The sequence below is a fragment of the Varanus komodoensis genome, unplaced genomic scaffold (assembly GCF_004798865.1).
Source record: "Varanus komodoensis strain SLA01 unplaced genomic scaffold, ASM479886v1 scaffold43, whole genome shotgun sequence".
NCBI lineage: Eukaryota > Metazoa > Chordata > Lepidosauria > Squamata > Varanidae > Varanus > Varanus komodoensis.
In genome coordinates this window covers 8,014,864-8,032,606 of record NW_025335985.1, presented here as the reverse complement: position 1 = coordinate 8,032,606, position 17,743 = coordinate 8,014,864, and the positions used below count along the sequence as shown (strand labels likewise).

At 65.1% G+C, this 17,743-nt stretch overlaps 1 protein-coding gene across 3 annotated transcripts in view; it reads right to left on the bottom strand.

Moving 5' to 3' along the window:
* The window catches only part of LOC123030244 (phospholipid-transporting ATPase ID-like), a 45,429-nt gene extending 27,758 nt beyond the window's left edge, over positions 1-17,671 (bottom strand). For 2 of the 3 annotated variants that reach the window (XR_006416066.1, XM_044444024.1), the window contains exons 1-3: positions 17,319-17,671; positions 12,695-12,769; positions 1,790-1,848 (exon numbers count right to left, since the gene is read on the bottom strand). Coding sequence is in view for 2 of the 3 variants with exons in the window: in XM_044444024.1 (XP_044299959.1) it covers positions 1,790-1,848; positions 12,695-12,737 (102 nt within the window). In the remaining variant the exon portion in view is untranslated. Of the gene's footprint in view, positions 1-1,789; positions 1,849-12,694; positions 12,770-17,268 lie in introns of all 3 variants that reach the window. The other variant, XM_044444025.1, reaches the window with a different exon arrangement.
* Positions 17,672-17,743: the final 72 nt, after the last annotated feature.

The window sequence follows — 17,743 nt, the reverse complement described above, 5'->3', positions numbered from 1 at the left end:
GGAGCCGCGAGGCCAAGGGGAATGGCCAGCGTGCGCTCGCGGCACGGAGCGGGGAACCCGCGGGGCTCGGCGGGGCTGAGCTCCCCGCGTGAGCTTCCGGGGAGGGGAGCGTGTCGCACGGGCGGGCAGGAGGTGGCGGCGCCCTCGGGGCCCTCCGCCCTGCCACCTCCCTCGCCCCTGCGAGCCTCTGCCGGGCCCCGGAGCCCGGGCCTATTTCGGCTCGCTTGGCGTGGCCAGGCCAACGTTCGGAGCGGCGCGAAGTCCCTTGGCAGCAGCACAGATGCAAAGCTCGGGCCACTCCCAGCGCGCGGAGGGTGCCTTCCACTGGGCGTACAAGCTGCAGTGTCCTCGCGGGAGGGAGGGGGGCGCTTTGTGGGCACCAGCAGCACTCTGCCCCCCCTGCTCTTGAGGGCTGGCGTTCCGAAGCCAAGGGGCGGGCGCAGCTGGCAAGGCCTCTGGAGGTCCCCCGCAGCGCCGAAGGAGCACAACCCGCAGCACGAGGCTCGCTGCCCGGCGCCCGGCTGCCGCCCCATCCGCTCGGCAGGCTGGCCATCCTGCTTGAACCCCTGCCCCGCTGCCCCGGCGAGCGCCCAGGAATCCAGGCCAGGCAACAGGCACTGCTGGACCCCAAAGCACCCCGCCCCCAAACAAAGTGCCCTCAAAGAACCCCCACGGCCGACCAGTCCTGTCCTGGCTGCTCCTCGAGATCTCTGTGAACTGCCAGGCTGGAAATGCCCCGGGAGTCCTTTGCACGCATGAAACCCCCAAGGGAGCCACACCCCGAGCTGCCCCTGAGAGGTGCTGCCTGCGAGGCGGAGCAGGAGGGCTCGGCTTGGCCCCGGAGGGTGTGCAGTGCAGGAGCCGGGCCGGTCCCCCAGGAAGGCCTTTCCACACCAGGGGGACGCGAGCATGCCAGGCCAAAGCCCCCCAGCCCACTCTCCATCCCAGTGGTGGCAAGCCAGCTGCCCACAGCGTCCCTCAGCCAGTGGGTGCCCGAGCTCCCCTCGGACAGACGGACAGACGGACGGACGTCCCCGCTCCCTCAAATACGCGCTGCCTGAAGAGGTCCTGCCTTTGATCCGCCATGGATCTCCCCACCCGTTTCAGGCTTGAACCCTTCAGGCATAGCCCCTGGCTGCACCCCCCTCCCCCGGCTTGGCTTGGCTTGGCTTGGCTTGGCTTGGCTTGGCTTGGCTTGGGGCTGCCTCAAGGAGTAGCCCCTGCGCCCGGCAGGATCTGTCCCCACCACGGGGCGTTGCAGCTGCTCACTCCCCTGCATCCGATGCACGCGAAGGACGGCTCCCTTTTCCGGGATGGTGCGGGGTGAGAAAGGGAGCGTCGGAAAAACCAGCCCGTTCCCAGCACACAATCCTCCCCAGAGCCGCTGCTTGGATTTCAGGGGAGGGGGCGCTGGCCTCCCCCGCAAGGCAGCTCAGAGGTTCCTCCGCTGGCACACAGCCTTCAGCCATGCGCAAGCCAGGCGGGCGCAACCGAGGGCTGTGGATTCCTTGAACATTCAGTGAACACCTACATACAGTCCCCCAACCGAGTCTCCGCCCCCCCAGGTGCTTAGAAAGGATGGGGGTGCAGCCTGTGAGTCATCCTCCCCCCCCCACTGGGCCTCCACCCCTGTCCCACCCCCCCTGGTTGCGGGGGTCTAAAGCCGGGCAGCTGCTCCCCCTGCTTAGGCAGTCAACGTGCCTGCACAGGGCTGGCCCCCCATGTGTGGGGCGGGAGGAAGGTGCCCCGTGCAGCCCCCCAGACGCAGACGAGCCACACCCCTACTCACCGCGTAATCAAACTGCAGGTTGAAGGCCCGGTCGTTCGCTCGGAGGTGCCTTTCTTCCTCTGCGGAGGAGAAGAGGGTGCGCGTGAGGGAGGGGCGGCCCAAGCCCCCGGCCGGAGCCTCGGAGAGCGGGGGGGGGGGCCTTGCACAAGCGGGCCGGCAAGGAGGAGCCGGCAAGCGCGGGGCACCTTCCCCCACCGCCAGGCCTTGGGGTGCTGCCGCAGCCAGGGCCCAGGGACCCCGTGCATTTGCCCCCACTGCCCGCCCACCAAGCCCAGGCGGGTCACGGCTGCCCCCTGTCAGCACGGGTCGCCCCAGAGAGCCCCCCGCCTGCTCCTGCGCCACAGCCGGCCGCTCCTTCCCGCCCGGGCGCTCCGCTCGAGGTGGGCATCTTTGGCCTCCGGGGCTGCGACTGATGCCCGGGAGGAGGAGGCCAAAGGGGCAGGAAGACGAGGCTCCCCCAAAAGATGGCGGGGCCTCGCCAGGGTCTGCAGTTGCAGCGGGAGCATAACAGGCTCCAGCTGGCTTCCGACTCTGCGTCCGGGGAAGGGGCCGCTGCGGACACAGAACCCGCGTGGCCGTCTGCGCATTCGCGGTGCCTGCAGTCGGGGCGGTTTCCCAGCTAGGCCGTTTTGGGGGGAGCCCTGCCCCCTCTCCCTCCCCCAAAGAGACGGGGCTCCCCCATGTTTCCCAGGTCAGATGGAGACCCCTGTTTTGGCCTCAGAACAGGGATCGGACCAGGAACAGCCCTGCCCACACAAAAGATGGCACGGAACTTATGAATGGAACAAATTCTGTCCAGGACGGAATAGATATCAAAAGAAGCGAGGAACCTGGGGCGCTCCGAATGGTGGCTGGAAAAGAACTGGGCGAGATGGGGCCCAAAGTGAGCTTAGCTGGAAAAGCCTCCGCGCAGGAGCAGAGGCTGTGCATGACGTGGCGTCCCGAGGAAGAGCGGCCACTTCCCCCTGCAACGCCCTCCCCCCGCCCAAAGTCCCAGTGAGAGCCGTTCGTCCTGCCAGTGGGGTGCTCGCCTTTGGGGGACCCTGCGCTGGGTCCAGAAGGCTACAGGGGTCTGGCCTAGGGTGCAGCCCACGCCAGTCGGGGGGCGGGCAGAGGCTGCAGCTCAACCGCGCATGGTGCGTGAGGCTGTCCCTTGCTGGAGCCGGCGGGGTCACAGCAGGACGCAAGCCACGGCTGGGACACGGGGGGCTGCCCCTCCACACCGGCATGAGAGGCAGAGCCCTGAGGATGGGCAGGGCAGGGCAGGGGGTGGTAGCAGGAGGGCTCCAAGGGGGGAGCGGGCTCTCCGGTCTGAAGTACGTGGGGGCACCAGCCTCGGATGCGGGTCCCCTCTGGACCTTTCTGAGCTCTTCCTCAGCTAACTGTGGCACCTGCCAAGCCCGCGTCTCAGACGCAGCACGAGCCGCCACACTCTGCCACTAAACGTGGTCCTCCAGAGGCACACTCTGCCACCCATCCTGGGCAGCGGGACCGTGTCCCCAGCGCCCCGCAGGCCGTTGCCACACCCCGGCCCGACGGCAGGCCGGCCCCTGGGCAAAAGCGTTCCCCGCCTGGCCATTCTGCCTGCGGGGAGACACGAGGCTTTGGGGCTAAATGCTGAATCTGCGGGGAAACAGCCGGGACCAGGGCGCTCTGCCGGCCCACCAAAACAAACAGACAGCACACCAGGGCAGCGCCTCTTCCACGGGGCCGATCAAACGCTGCAGGATGGTCGGCAAACCCAGGAAGATAGCTCAAGCCAGGGAGCCAGTTCAAAGCAGCCTGGCCGAACAGCCCGTGTGGCCCCCGCACCATCTCAGACGTGCAGAAATGGCCATTTCCCGCTGGGGGAGGGCGCGATGCGGCGGACGGGGCCAGCTCACGCGCCCACACCGAGCCACGCAAACCAAGCCCGCCGGGGGCATGATCGCCAGAGCAATGGCTGGACCCCGAGGGAGCCCTCCAGGGACGGTGGGTCCTGCCAGTCGTCAGCTAAGAAAGCCAGTCCCTGCTGGGGTTCTGGGGGGAAACAGGGTGGGCCCCCATCTCATGCCTTTGGAGAGCAGGCAGGACAAAAACGAGGAAAAGAGAGAAACTTTGCCATGTGCTGCGGAGCAAGTGACTCACCAAACCTCAAATTTCACTGCACGGAAAGCAAATGGGATTCCAGGCGGTGCTCCAGCCGCGCGCGGAGGGCCCTCTGGCCAGCACACGCCCGGCTTGGCTGCAGTCTCTGCCCCACAGAAGGCGCCCCAGCCTGTGGCAAACGCCCGGCCCTCTCAGCAGCTCACGGTAGGCCGGCCGGCTGGCCGGCCGCTCCCAGGGAAAGGTGGCTAAACCGTGCGCTCGCCCTTGGGGGTGCTGGGGCCCAGGCTCGGGGTTCTCACGAGGAAGCACCGCCTGTGACCCCGAGAGTCCTTCCGCTGAATGCGCCTCTCCCGCACAGGCCGGCAGCTTTCCAGCGCTCAGGCTACTGGGCCACGCGGCCAGAACGCATCCCGCCCCCCACAGAGAGGACCAGGCATCCCAAAACGCTACGGTGCCCCCCCCCCACGCATCCTGGTGGCCAGTCCCATTTGTTCTGCTGCCTTGCAAGCTGTCTAGCGTGCCCTTTAGGAACAGAGCGAGCCGGAAGGGTCTCTGCGGCTATCTAGTCTGACCCACAGCTCCACCTGGCTCCGCTCACGACAAGCCCACCATGCGCTTGTCTCTTGGAGGGGAACAAGGCAGACGCTGCTTGGGTGGGGGGCAGGTGTGGGCGGAAAATGGTGGCGATTCTCATGGCCACCCGTCTATTTGGGAAACCTGGTCAAAGGATCACGGTAATGTTTCTGCTTCACTTCGCGTTGTTTTCGTTAACCGAATACCCCTTCGCCGGCCCAGCACGGTTCTCTCGGGCGGCCCGTGGACGTGCCAAGCCGGGCAGCCCAACTAAGGTGCACCGAAACGCACACGCTTCCCGGGCTCCCCTCCGGGTTCCTCTCCACTGGGTTTTCATTCCTCCCCGGATGCCCCTTCCCTTCCCTTCCCTTTCTGGGGAACCCTGGTGCTTGACCCCCGCACTCCCCGCCCAGCTGCGCCCCCGGCAGAGGCGAGCACCCACCGCCCTCGCGAGATCCACCCTTCGCAAGCGGGGGGGGGGCGGGGCCCCGGGGGGCTTTGGGCCAGTCCTGGAGTCTCAGCCCAGCTTGGTTGTTGTGGGGATGAATGGGGGAAAGAGGAGGATCCTGTCGGCCAGCTTGGACTTCCAGGGGGAAGACAGGCAGAATAAAAATATAACGCATTACAAACCAACATTTCAGCTAAGAATAAGAGCTGCCATTTCCTCCCACCTGAAGCCCACGGAAACAAGCTGCCGATCTGGCAATCGGCCGGCCGGCCAGCCACATCTCTCGCCCAGCAAGGCAGAGCTGGGATGGCTCCTGGAAGGACCCCCCCCCCCCGAAGCAGGCGGCCCTGGCACCACACTCCCCGGAGCTGTGGGACCGGCAGGGCGGGTGCCACGGCTCACGCAGGGGGCGAGAAGGGCCCCTGCCGAGAGCGGCAAGGGGGCGGCGGTGGCGCGAGGGATTCGGGATTCTTCCGCTCCTTCATGCAACACGGCTGTGCTCCCCGGCCCGATTTTGACCACCCTGCGTGCTTGCGGGCCACTGGGCTCCCCGCTGTTCTCCCTTCCACGCAGACGGAGCCCCCGGCCCCACGCCCTCCGCCGCCCGCACAGAGCCCCCGCTGCACTGGCCTGCCAGGCTGGGCCCGTCCGCCGGCAGCGACCGGAGCTGCCACACACGGGCCGGACAGAGCCGCTTCCCAGCCAGGGCCGTGCGGCAGCAGAGCCGCACGGCCACTGCCAGGCGGCCCTGGGAGGGCACGTCCCGCCTCGGCCCACGTGGCAGCCCAGCGGCAGAAGGCCCAGGCCCCACTCTGCCCCCAGGCGGGCGGCTTCAGGCCCCGGGGGGCCAGGCGGGCCCTGGCTGGGCAGCTGCTGTGTTCCACGGGGAGGCTGTTCTGCTCCCGCTTTGGGGGACGCCGGGCCACGCAGGATGCCGGCTCTTCGGCAGGAGGCCCCTGCACGGCGGGTCGTTCCGCGCTCCGGGGGCTCTCCTGACCTTCCCAGCCACTCCCGCGGCTTTGCGTGGGGGGGGCACGGCGGCCGGCGTCTCCCTCGGGCAGAAGCCCCGTGCCCCCCACAGGGCTGCCTCCCCAGCTGGAGCAGCAGAGCGTGCGCCCTCGAAGGGGCCCAGATTCACGGAGGCGTCATGCAAGGAGGCCATGCACCCCTTCAAGCCCCCCTCGTACAGGGGGAGGGGAGGCATGGCCCTGGCCGGGGGCGCTGCACAGCATCCTTTGGTGGCAGGAAAACCACCATACCCCACCCACAGCACCAGGGACCCGGGCACTGGCTGCGTCACAGGGCATCTTGGGCCTCCTCTGGAGGGCAGTGTCCCGTTCTGGACCCCACAGTGCAAGCTGGAAAGGGGGCAGCGGAAGGCGGCGAGGGCGAGCCGGGGACGGAGGCCAGGCCCTCCGGGGAGGTGGGAAGAGCTGGGCGTGCTCAGCCTCCCAGAGAGGAGACCTAGCGGAGAGCGGGGAGCCATCCGCCGTGCAGAGGAGGGCTGGGGTCTCTTCTCAGCCCCCCAGAGGGCAAGACGTGGAACAGCCGGCGTGTGACAGGAAGCAGCTCTGGCCAGACCTAGGGAAGACGTCCTGGCTGCTAGAGCAGCCAAGGGTGGACCCCATGAGTGGGGGGGGGGCAGGGGGCTCTCCCACCCCTGGACGGCCCCCCGAGAGGAGAGTTCGACGCGCTCGTCTGAGCTGAGCAGGGGCTGGCCCTGCCGGCCTGCCGGCCCCTTCCAGCTCCACTGTAGGGATTCCACAATTTGGGGCGAGAGCCAAGTGGGATTTTCCACCCGCATGGGCAGGGTTCCCCCCGCGGAGCCCCCTGCTCTCCTGGACTTCATTCTCCTTGAGGCAGTTTGATTTGTTCATCTTTCCCATGAAACCCAGATGGGTGTGAAGAAAGGCAGGAAACCGTAAAACGAATGTCTGTTTGTACTAAAGGGCCGAGCAGGCAGGAAGTTCACAACCCCTTCTAGTCCTTGAGCTCTAAATTTGGGAATAAAGCGCTGTGTTGGCAGCGACAGTACAGCAACAGGCCCCGAAGAGCAGGGAAGGGCCCTGCGGAGAGGCCTCCGGGGAAGCTGCGAGGCACTTCCTCCCCTTCCCCTTCATTTCTCCGCTGCTTTGTACCCCCCTGTGCTGGAAGGCCCTAATCCGGGTCTCCACACCGTTCTATGCGGCTGGCCAGGGGCCTGGGCGCCCAGCCCCTCCTGCCCAGCTCCCCCTCGGCTCAGCCACGCTGCCTTCAGGCCCCCCCGAACCCTCCTCCCAGGTGGCTAGCGAGCGGGGTGACCTTCCCCTGCTGCCGTCCACGCGTGGCCACGCCCTCAAAAGTGGGCCCCCCCAGGAGTGTGCCGAGGCACGGCCCGCAGACCCCCTGCTGCCATCGCAGCTGTCCCCGCGGCCAGCTGGCCCCCCCTTGGGGCAGGACTTCTGCGGGGTCCTCCCAGCACGAGGCCCGTGTTGGTGCCGGGAAAGGGGGAGCCCGGGATGCCCAGACCTGCTCGGCCCCTCCAGTGAAAACGCTGCGGGGCCTCGGTGGGCTTCCCACACACCGCAGATGCGCGCGGCCAGTGATGCTGCGGGCACGGACCCGCCCGCCCGCCCTCGCGGGACCCCGGCCACGGCAGCGTCTCGCCACGGGCACTCGGGCAGCCCCGGGCCCGGCCACGCTCGGGCGGCCACTCAGCCTCGGAGCGGTGGACGCTGAGCGCCACGCCGCACCTCTGGCTGCTGCAAGAGGCGTCGGCTCGTGGGTGCCAGGCCCGCAGGGCGGTTCCCCCGGGTCACACGGTGCAGCCGCTTCCAAGGGCAGACCCGGCCACGGAACCAGGGAGGCACCGCGGAATCGGTCGGCCTCGCCTCGGGCTGGGAGTCGGGGCTCGGGGCGGCTTCCTTCCGTCCCGCCCCCTCTCGCCCCAAGCAGGGGTCGTTAGCAAACGCCCAGAAGGGACCCCCTTCCTCTCTGGCACCCCCACGTCCCCCTCGGCCCCTTCCATCTTTCCCTCGCTGTACCGGATTTCAGGCCTTCCGGGCGGGCAGCTGCAGGCGTGGCCGTGCCAGTGCCAGGCCTCCCTTCGTGGCAAGCAGCCTCCCCGGCTCAGCCGCAGGCCGGCGCTGGGGCAGCGGGAGAGCGGCAGGCCCACACTGGGGAGGCTGCAGGAGGGCGGGAGCGGGCCGGGGAGGCCGAGCGAGCGCTGCAGCCGGGGCATGGAAGGGAAGTCCGTTGGTGGCAGTTGGAGGCAGCAGATGGGGGGGGGGAGGAGGAGGAGGAGGAGGGAGGCTGCCCGCACCCAGCCGGGCAGAAAGGAGCCCTTCATTCTGGGCTGCAACGCTGCCCACCCAGTGACGCAAAGTGACCCCGAGCTCACGGGCACAAAAGCCATTGAGGTGGGACCCACCTGCACCGGGGCTGTCCTTATAGTCAACATAAGAGTAGGAAAAGCAGTGCTGGGATCCAGTCTCCAAAATGACAGAATGATCTCAGTTCGCATGCAAGGCAAACCATTCAACATCACAATAGTCCCAGTCTGTGCCCCAAGCACTGGTGCTGAAGAGGCTGAAGTTGCCCGGTTCTATGAAGGCCTGCAACACCTTCTAGAATTAACACCAAAAATGATGTCCGTATCATCATGGGGGACTGAAATGCTAAAGTAGGAAGTCACAAGATAACCGGAATAACAGGCAAGTTTGGCCTTGGAGTACAAAATGAAGCAGGACACGGGCTGGCAGAATTTTGTCAAGAGAATACAATGGTCATAGCAAACACTCTTTTCCAACAACCCAAGAGACGGCTCTACACATGGACATCACCAGATGGTCGACACAGAAATCAGATTGACTATGTGCTCTGCGGCCAAAGATGGAGAAGCTCTATACAGTCAGTAAAAACAAGGCCAGGAGCCGACTGAGGCTCAGATCATGAGCTTCTTGTTGCAAAATTTAGGCTTAAATTGAAGAAAGTAGGGAAACGCAGTAGGCCTCTCAGGTATGACCTAAATCATATCCCTGATGAATATACAGTAGAGGTGACAAATAGATTTAAGGAATTAGATCTGACAGACAGAGTGCCTGAAGAACTATGGACGGAGGTTTGCAACATTGTACAAGAGGCAGCAACTAAAACCATCCCAAAGAAAAAGAAATGCAAGAAAGCAAAATGGCTGTCTGAGGAAGCTTTACACAACACAATAGTGGCCACAGGATTGGAAAAGGTCAGTTTACATTCCCATCCCAAAGAAGGGCAATGCCAAAGAATGTTCAAACTACCGCACCATTGCACTCATTTCACATGCTAGCAAAGTGATGCTCAAAATCCCACAAGCTAGGCTCCAGCAGTATGTGGACCGAGAACTACCAGAGGTACAGGCAGGATTTCCGACAGGGAGAGGAACTAGAGATCAAATTGCCAACATACGCTGGATCATGGAGAAAGCTAGGGAGTTCCAGAAAAACATCTGCTTCTGCTTCATTGACTATGCTAAAGCCTTTGATTGTGTGGATCACAACAAATTGTGGCAAGTCCTTAAAGAGATGGGGGTACCAGACCATCTTATTTGTCTCTTGAGAAACCTGTATGCGGGTCAAGAAGCAACAGTGAGAACTGGACATGGAACCACTGATTGGTTCAAAATTGAGAAAGGAGTTTGGCAAGGCTGTATACTGTCGCCCTGCCTATTTAACTTATATGCAGAGCACATCATGAGAAAGGCGGGGCTGGATGAATCACCAGTTGGAATTAAGATTGCTGGGAGAAATATCAACAACCGCAGATATGCAGATGATACCACTCTCATGGCAGAAAGTGAAGAGGAACTAAAGAGCCTCTTGATGCGGGTGAAGGAGGAGAGTGCAAAAGTTGGCTTGTAACTCAACATGAAGAAAACTAAGATCATGGCATTCGGTCCTCTCACTTCCTGGCAGATAGATGGGGGAGAAATGGAGACAGTGACAGATTTTATTTTCCTGGGCTCCAAGATCACCGCAGAAGGGGACTGAAGCCAAGAAATTAAAAGACGCTTGCTCCAGGGGAGGAAAGCCATGGCAAATCTAGACAGCAGACTAAGAAGCAGAGACATCACCCTGTGGACAAACGTGCGTATAGTCAAGACCATGGTTTTCCCAGTTGCAATGTATGGCTGTGAAAGCTGGACCATAAGGAAGGCTGGGCGCCGAAGGATTGAGGCCTCTGAATTGTGGTGCTGGAGGAGACTCCTGCGAGTCCCTTCGACCACAAGGCGATCAAACTGGTCAGTCCTAGAGGAGATCAACCCTGACTGCTCTTCAGAAGGCCATACACTGGAGATGAAACTCAAATACTTCGGCCACCTAATGAGAAGGAAGGACTCCCTGGAGAAGAGCCTCATGCTGGGAACAGTAGATGGCAAAAGAAGGAGGGGGCAGCAGAGGATGAGGTGGCTGGATGGGGTCACTGGGGCAGTGGGTGTGAGCTTGGGTGGGCTCCGGGGGACAGAGGAGGACAGGAAGGCCTGGAGGAGTGTTGTCCATGGGGTCGCAACTAACAACAACAACAAAGGTAAATGGAGGGGAAAGTGGGCGCCCGCAGGGACAGAGCGGGGCCTGCAAGTGCATCCGTTTCCGTTTCCCCCCCGCCCCCATTTGCACGCGCCCCCTCCATTTACTTCTTGGCGATTAGATTTGTGTGTCTTTCCCACCAACCCCCCAAAATGTGCAGATATTCCTAACGGATTTTCCGGAGAGCCTTACAGGTGGCCGAGCGATTGTGGGGGCAGCACTTGGAGGGCCCCCCCCCCCCAGGGCTCTACTCACTCTGTCCCATTTGCCACCTTCTCTGGGAAGCTTTTGGACCCGCCAGGGAACTGCCGGAAACGCAGCACTTGCAAAGCTCGCGGGCACCGCAAGACCTCCCCTTTCCTGAGCAGCTGTAGATTCCAGGAAGTGTTGAAAGGGCGGAGGATGCAGAGGAGCGCAGGCTCAGCGCTGAACGCGGGCAGGGCAAGGCTTCACTCTGCTGCCCCCCCCCCGCACATCTCCTTTCACCCCCCTCCAGCACCACTTGGCAGCCGCTCCTGGCAGCGGTGTGCGCAGCAGCCTCCACGCCCTCTCGCCTGGCCAGCTCCCGGGTGCGTCACCTGCTCCCTTCGGCCGCTGCAGCACACCAGTGGCCGCTCCAGGCAGGACGCCACAGATCAGGCCAGCTCTGGCAGCGCTTGCACAAGACTCACAACGGTCATGTGCACGGACACAGCAAGGAAACGGCAGCAAGCACCGTCGTGCCCTTTTCTGGGGCCGTGTTGAACCGGGAAGGGCGTGTGCGGTGGGGGCGAGGTGGAGGGGCCCGCGCAGGCGGAGCAGCTCACTGCAGTCCCTGTGGCCCTTCGAGGGCCCCCCTCCCGGGCTGGCCGGCCCGACCAGCGGTTGTGGCCCAAGCAGCCCCAAGAACAAGCCGGCCCTCTGGGCACTCGCGGCCAAAAGGCGAGCCGCCCCGAGGAAGCGGCCTGCACGTGGAAGCCTCGGCCGCCACTCGCACTGGCACCACAGCGCAGAGGGGAATCGCCTCCGGCGTGCGGCTTCTCTGATGAGGGGCCTCGGCGCTGGCGCTGCCGCCGGTCTGCCGCGGAAGAACGAGCAGCGAGGAGAAAGTGCCTGAGCAGCGAGGAGAAAGCGCCTGGCCGAGGCAACTTTCCGTCCTCCGGCACCTGCTTCGGGGCCAGACAGACTGTGCAACTTCCTCTCCCTTTGCTCAATTCCCGGCCCCCCACTCCCCCTCGAAAAAAGCAGAAGCAGGTCGAGTCACAGGAAGGCCAGGAGAAGGTCGGCAAGCCGGAGGGAGCCTGGCTGGGCAGCCCGTCCTTCCTCCCCAGAAGCCCAGCCGTTCCCTTCCCCGGCAGGCCGTCTGCTCCGCAGGTGCTCAGCCCCAGCCAGAGGGGCAGATGGGAAAGGAGCCACCCGGCTGCCCACCAGCCCATCGAGCTGGAGGGAGCCGGGGACACTGCCGTCATGGGGCGCTCTGACCTGCAGGACGGGGCTTTATTCTGCCCGAGCCCGACACTGAGGAGGGCAGTGGGGAGGGCTGGGGACAGCCCCAGGAGGAAAGGCGGAAGGCACTCGGGCTGTTTAGCGAGCAGGTACATGATGGCCCTCCTGAAAGGCTATGAGGACCGACCCACAGCGGACGAGAGCAAGGCCTCCGCTGCCGCTCCAGTGGACTTAAGCCGCAGAACTGGCAGAACAGTGAGGGAAGCCTCTGGATGGCACACAAGGTTTGGAGCTGAAAAGCAGGACCCCGGGGGGGGGGGGGCAGTGCTGAAGATCTGCCGGTGCCCCTCTGCCGGGAGGGCACCAGAGCTGAGCCACGGGGGCAGCGGGCAGCCCCCAGGCCCAGCTCCAGCTCATGCAGCCAGCTTCCCAGCAAGCCGCCAGCTGACTCACGGGGAGTGGATCCAGGGGCCGAAGTGCCTGACCCTCCAGGTACACCTATGCAGACACCCAGGTGCTGCCCCAACGCTCAGTTCCTTATTTCTTGCTAGAAGAGGGTGCTCCACATCACGGCGGGGTGATCACATGCCCTGGAACACCCACCACATCCCCCACCCAAGCCTCGCCCACGGCTGGTTTCTCCCCTTCCGCATCCCTTCGCCCAGGACGCGGGCTCAAGGCACTTCCTTCACGCCGGTGCCCGGCCAGGACGGCAGGCCCTGGGCCGATGCAGCAGGACGGAGCCGCTCCGGGAAGGCAGCTCCAGGCAGCGCCTCCAGGCAGTCGGCAGGTCCTGGGAAAGAAGGGCACGCGGCTCGGCTCACTCACCTTTCGGGCGCTTCTTGCCCGATTTCAACTCGAAGTGCGGCATCTCAGGGCACTGCTTCAGCTCCGCCAGAGCTCCTGGAGAGGAGAGAGAGGCCGGTCACTGCGGGGTCCCTCTCCCTGCCTGGCCCCGCGGCTGCCTGAACAAAATCCTCCCACACCGGCTTCCTGAGGAAGCAGACGCGGTTCATGTGGCAGGTACGGTTACATGGCTGCGCCGTCAACCTGCCCACGCTCACCTTTCCAGTTTGCCCTGGACGGGAGCAGGGGACGGGTGGGTTCTGGAGCCCATGGGAGGGGCGCCTGGCCCTGCCCAGGCTGGAGGCCAAAGGTGCAGGGCCGCCTCCACCCCTTCTCCCGGGAGGGCAGGAGCCTTGCTGGGGGGAAGCCGCCATCCGGGGGGGACGGCTGCTGCTCTGCCCTGGCCCAGGCAGGGCTCCTGCCACAGCGCAGGGGACAGCCAGGCCCAGAGGCGGGAGGCAGCAAGGCCTCCGCGGGGGCTGGCCAGAGGGGCCCCGTGATGCATGTGCCGGCGCAGGGCGTCTTGCGCCTCTGAGCTGGGATTCGCAGGGGGCTCCTCGGGACAGTAAGCGGTGCCCGTGCACTCGGTCGGCAGAAGGGGGCCTGACCGGAACTGCCTCCCCCGCCCCGCAAGCCCTGAGGCAAGGCCCACCTGCCTTTGGGAGAATGGAGCTGGCACATGGCCAGGAAGGTGCCCGGCCGGGCAAGCCCCACTCTCATGCGCAAGCGGCTGCCCCTCAGAAAAGCCACCCCTTGCGACGGGGTCTCGTGCAGCCCGGGGCGCGAGGGGCTGGGGCTCGACTCCCCTGTGCGCTCCCTCCCCGCTGCCAGGGCCACCAGCTGCCGCCAGGGCTCGGGCGCCGGCAGGAGGCAGCCAGAGGGGACTGCTCGCCTTCCTTGCGCTTTGGGGCGCCTACTGCCGCCCCCCTCCAGGAGAGCCTCCGCGCCTCCGGGCAGCAGCTGCCGGTTCGCGGAGCCCAGGAGGGCCGAGCCCGGCCGCGGGGAGGGCCCGCCAGGCCGTGGCGCGTGTCCGAGGCGCGGGAGCCAAGGGGCGCGGGGCCCTCGCGGCGCTGGCCTTCCTGGGGCCGCCCTTCCCGCCGCAGCTCCTCACCAGGCGCGACCCCGCGGCTGCGGGAGGAGCCGGGGCCGGTCGGGCCGGGGTGCTGCGCGCCGCAGGGACCGGCGGGTGGGCGGCGCTCCGGGCCGCGGCAGGGACGGCGCGGCTCAGAGCTGGCGGAGGGGCCCGGCAGCCCGTCGGGCGCGCACACGCCGCTCGCCCGGGCGGGGCTCGTCCCTGCGAAGGCGCGAAGCCGCGCCCGGTCGCCTCCCGGGCTCGGGCTGCTCGTTCAAGCCAGCAGCCCCGCGGCCAGGCGCTGACACGCCGAACGGCCCGCGGGCCCTGAGCCAGATGGGCCACTGGGAGCCGCCAGGCGCTGCGCCCCCGAAGCGCGCAACCGCGGCCCCGGCACCCGCGTGCCAACGGAGGCGCCCCGCGGGCCGCCGCCGCCTCGGGCCGCCGAGCCCGTGGCCGCCCTCTTCTCGAGGCTGGCTCCGGCGGAGCCACGGGAGGCCTTGGGGGCCCTTCCAGCGGCTCGGAGCTGGCGAGAGGGGGCGAGCTTCGGAAAAGGCGAGCGCAGGAGGGAAGGCCCGATCGGGAGCGCAGGAACCCCGCAACGCGCCGCCCTTCCGGGACCCCAAGCGCTGCGCAGGCCGCTGGGGGGACTGGCTCTGGACAGCTGCCCGCCCGCCGCCCGGTTCCTGCGCAGAGCGCCCGTCCCCGTGCCTGGGGCACCCCGAGCTGACCCTCCTGGCGGGGCGATTCCGGGGCGGCTGGGTCCCAGGCGCGGGAAGCGGCTCAGGGAGGCGAGGCGGTCCGGGCTGGGGCTGCCGCCGCGACGCGTAGGGCTAGAAGAGCGCACGAGGCGCGCAGCCGCCCTGGGACCCCGCCCGACCCCGGAGCGCCTGCCGCGCCCGCCAGCGGGAAAGCGGCGCGGGCAGGAGGCGCCGAGGGCGGCTCCGGGAAGCCGCTGGCAGCGCCGCGGTGGAAAGTCGGGAGGAAGGGCAGCGCTGCCGCCGCGGCGCCGGGCACCTCACGCCATTGCTGGGGGGGCGCCTCGAGCCTGCCAGCTTCGGAGCGCGTTTCCCGGCTCCCCCGCCGCGTTTCTGGGAAGGAAATCTGAGGGAGCGAAGGGCACCGCAGCAGAAGCCCCCCCCGCGCCCCCCCACCTGGCCGGGGCTGGCAGAGGAAGCAAGGCGGGCGGGACCCTCCGGCCTGATGCCTGCAGTGCCCGTGACCCATCGGCTCGTGCAAGGCCGTGGGAAGAGCTGTGCTGGGCCAGGCTGGCGGCCTGTCCGGTGCAGCGTTCTCTGCGCGGGGCGTGCCAGGCAGCCTGCATGCAGGGCCGGGGCACCGCAGTCGGGCCCAGCTGCCATGCGGGCCCAGCAGCCTCTCCAGCTGGCTTTGGGCTCCCGCCCGTCCAAGGAGCACCTGACCGGGGCCGGGCACTGCCAGCAACGCGCTCCTCGGGCTGCCCCACGCTCCTTTCGTTTTCCACATTTGGGCAAGACTGTCACTTTCTGGAGGAGGCCTCCTCTCCAATCGCCTCCTTGTCTCTCTCGTTAGCCATGTTGGCTGCCTCTGGGGGGCGGGGGGGCTGGAAGGAGGGCTGGGAGACAGGAGGGGTTGGGATTAGGGTTTGTTGACTGGGTAACCCTCCAAACGGATGGCAGAAGAACTGTGGACACAATCTACCTCGACTTTAGCAAAGCTTTCGACGTGGTGCCCCACGACATCCCAGTAAGAAAATTAGCAAAAAATGGACTAGAAAGAACTGTCAGGTGAATCCAAAATCAGCTGCTAAACATCAAGGGCACCTTCTCAAACTGGACGAGGGAACCAGTGGGCACCACAGGGCTCAGTCCTGGGCCCAGTGCTCTCCAACATCTTTCTTAATGATTTGGATGAGGCAGTACAAGGTAAGATAATCAAACTTGCAGACGATACAGAACTGGGTGGAAAGAACTAGGTGGAATAGCAAACACCCTAGAAGACAGAATGCAAATCTAAGGCGATCTTGATAAACTTCAACGCTGGGCTGACGGAACAGAATGATATTCAAGAGAGACAAGTGCCAAGTCCACCCAGGAAAGAAAAAGCAAAGGCATCGATACAAGATGGGGAATATGTGGCTCAACAGAACTGAAGAAAAAGACCTGCGAGTAATTGTGGACAACAGGCTAAGTATGAGCCAACGATGTGGTGCAGCTGCTGAAAAGGGCAAATTCTATTTTGGGACGCGATAATAGAAGTATTACTTCCAAATCACGAGAAGTAGTAGTTCCTCTATTCTCCTTGCTAGTCAGAACTTGCCTAGAATACTGTGTCCAGTTCTGGGCACCAAGATTTGAGAAAGATGCAGGTAAATGAGGAAGGGTCCAGGGAGGGCAACCAAAAATGATCCAGGGCTTGGAAACACTGCCCTGTGAGGAGAGACTGGGAGAACTGGGCATGTTCAGCCTCAAGAAGAGAAGACTGAGGGGGGACACGGTGTCCCCCTGTAAGTCCCTCAAAGGCTGTCACAGAGAGGGAGGTCAAGATCTCTTCCTGCTGATGCCAGAGAGCAGGACGTGGAATCAAGCTGTGACCAGTCCGGTTCAGGCTGGACATCAGGAAAAGCTTCCCCACTCACTGTCAGAGCAATATGGCAGTGGGACCAGCTGCCTGGAGAGGTGGGGGGCTCTCCCACACTGGGGACATTCAAGGCGGAATTGGGCAGCCACCTGAGTGGGGTGGGGTGGATTGGGGTCCTGCAACAGCAGGGGGGTGGACCCGAGGGCCTTCCTGGCCCCTTCCAGCTCTAGTATTCATTCTGTGGTTCTATAGAGTGCCGGGGATGGTGGAGCAGAACAGGGCGCCTGGAATGAGCGGGAGGGGTCTGGGTGGGGGCCGGGGCGGTGGCAGAAGGGCGACCCTCTGGCCTCCCCTGAAGCTTCTGGGTGCCTTTCAGAGGCACTTTCGCCCCAGGCTCCGGCACGCAAAGAGGCTCCCGCAGAGGAAGAGGCCAGCAGGACCGCCAGAGCTGCGCGGCTGGACCTCGTCTCCATGTGCTGCCCCGCCTGTTGGGGCAACACGCAAGGCCAGGCCGAGCTGCGTGCACACCCTGTGCACACACGGAAGACCGGACCCTCCCGCGCCCTGGAGCCACCCGAGGAAGGCTCCGTGGCCTGGAATGCGCAGCTGGCGATAAACGCACCTTCAGTTCCCCCCATCGCTGTCCCGCTCCTCCTGGAGGAAAACCACCTGCTCCCATGCAGCTCTGGGGTGCCCGTGCTCAATCGCCACGGGGGGAGGGGTTGGGGGCACCCCATGCAAGGAGGGCACCTGAATCCTCCCCCTCCAACTGTGATCACTTGAGACATCCTGAAATCCCGATAGCAATTAAGCTGCGGGGGGGGGGTACTCCCAGTGGCCCCAGGGGGAGGGTTCCCCCCCTTAAGTTTCAATGCCATACCTGAGGGGGATTTGGGGGGGGTGTTGAGGTACGGGGAGAGCTAACCTTTCCCCAACCAGCTGGAACCGCTTTCCCCTCCACGCGAGGTGCTTAACCTGAGCGCTTCTGTCGAACCCAGTGGCGCTGGGGATCCGATCTGAGGCCGTGTTCCCTGAGGCCAGGCCTAGCAATGCCCCTGCTCAGCACGATCCGGCTCGAACTCGGATCACGGCAGCTGCTTCCCCAGCGATTCGCGAGTAGCCAATGTTCGCCGGCGTTCCAGCTGCTGAGGGGGCCGAGCGCATCGTGCAAGGAAACACGTGTGGCGGCTCCGTGAAGGAGACGAAGGAGCAAGCGAGCGCATGTGCCGCAGCATGTAAACCGAGAGGCCGAGCCAGGACGGCTGCCAGGGGCCGGGCCGGGGCGGAGGAGCGAGGGACTGGCTGCAGGCAGTGCTTGCGGAAGCGTGGCTCAGGCAGGCAGGAGGGGCTGCGGAGAGAAGGAGGAGGCAGTCGGGGTGGGGGCAGAGGCCGAGGCAGGA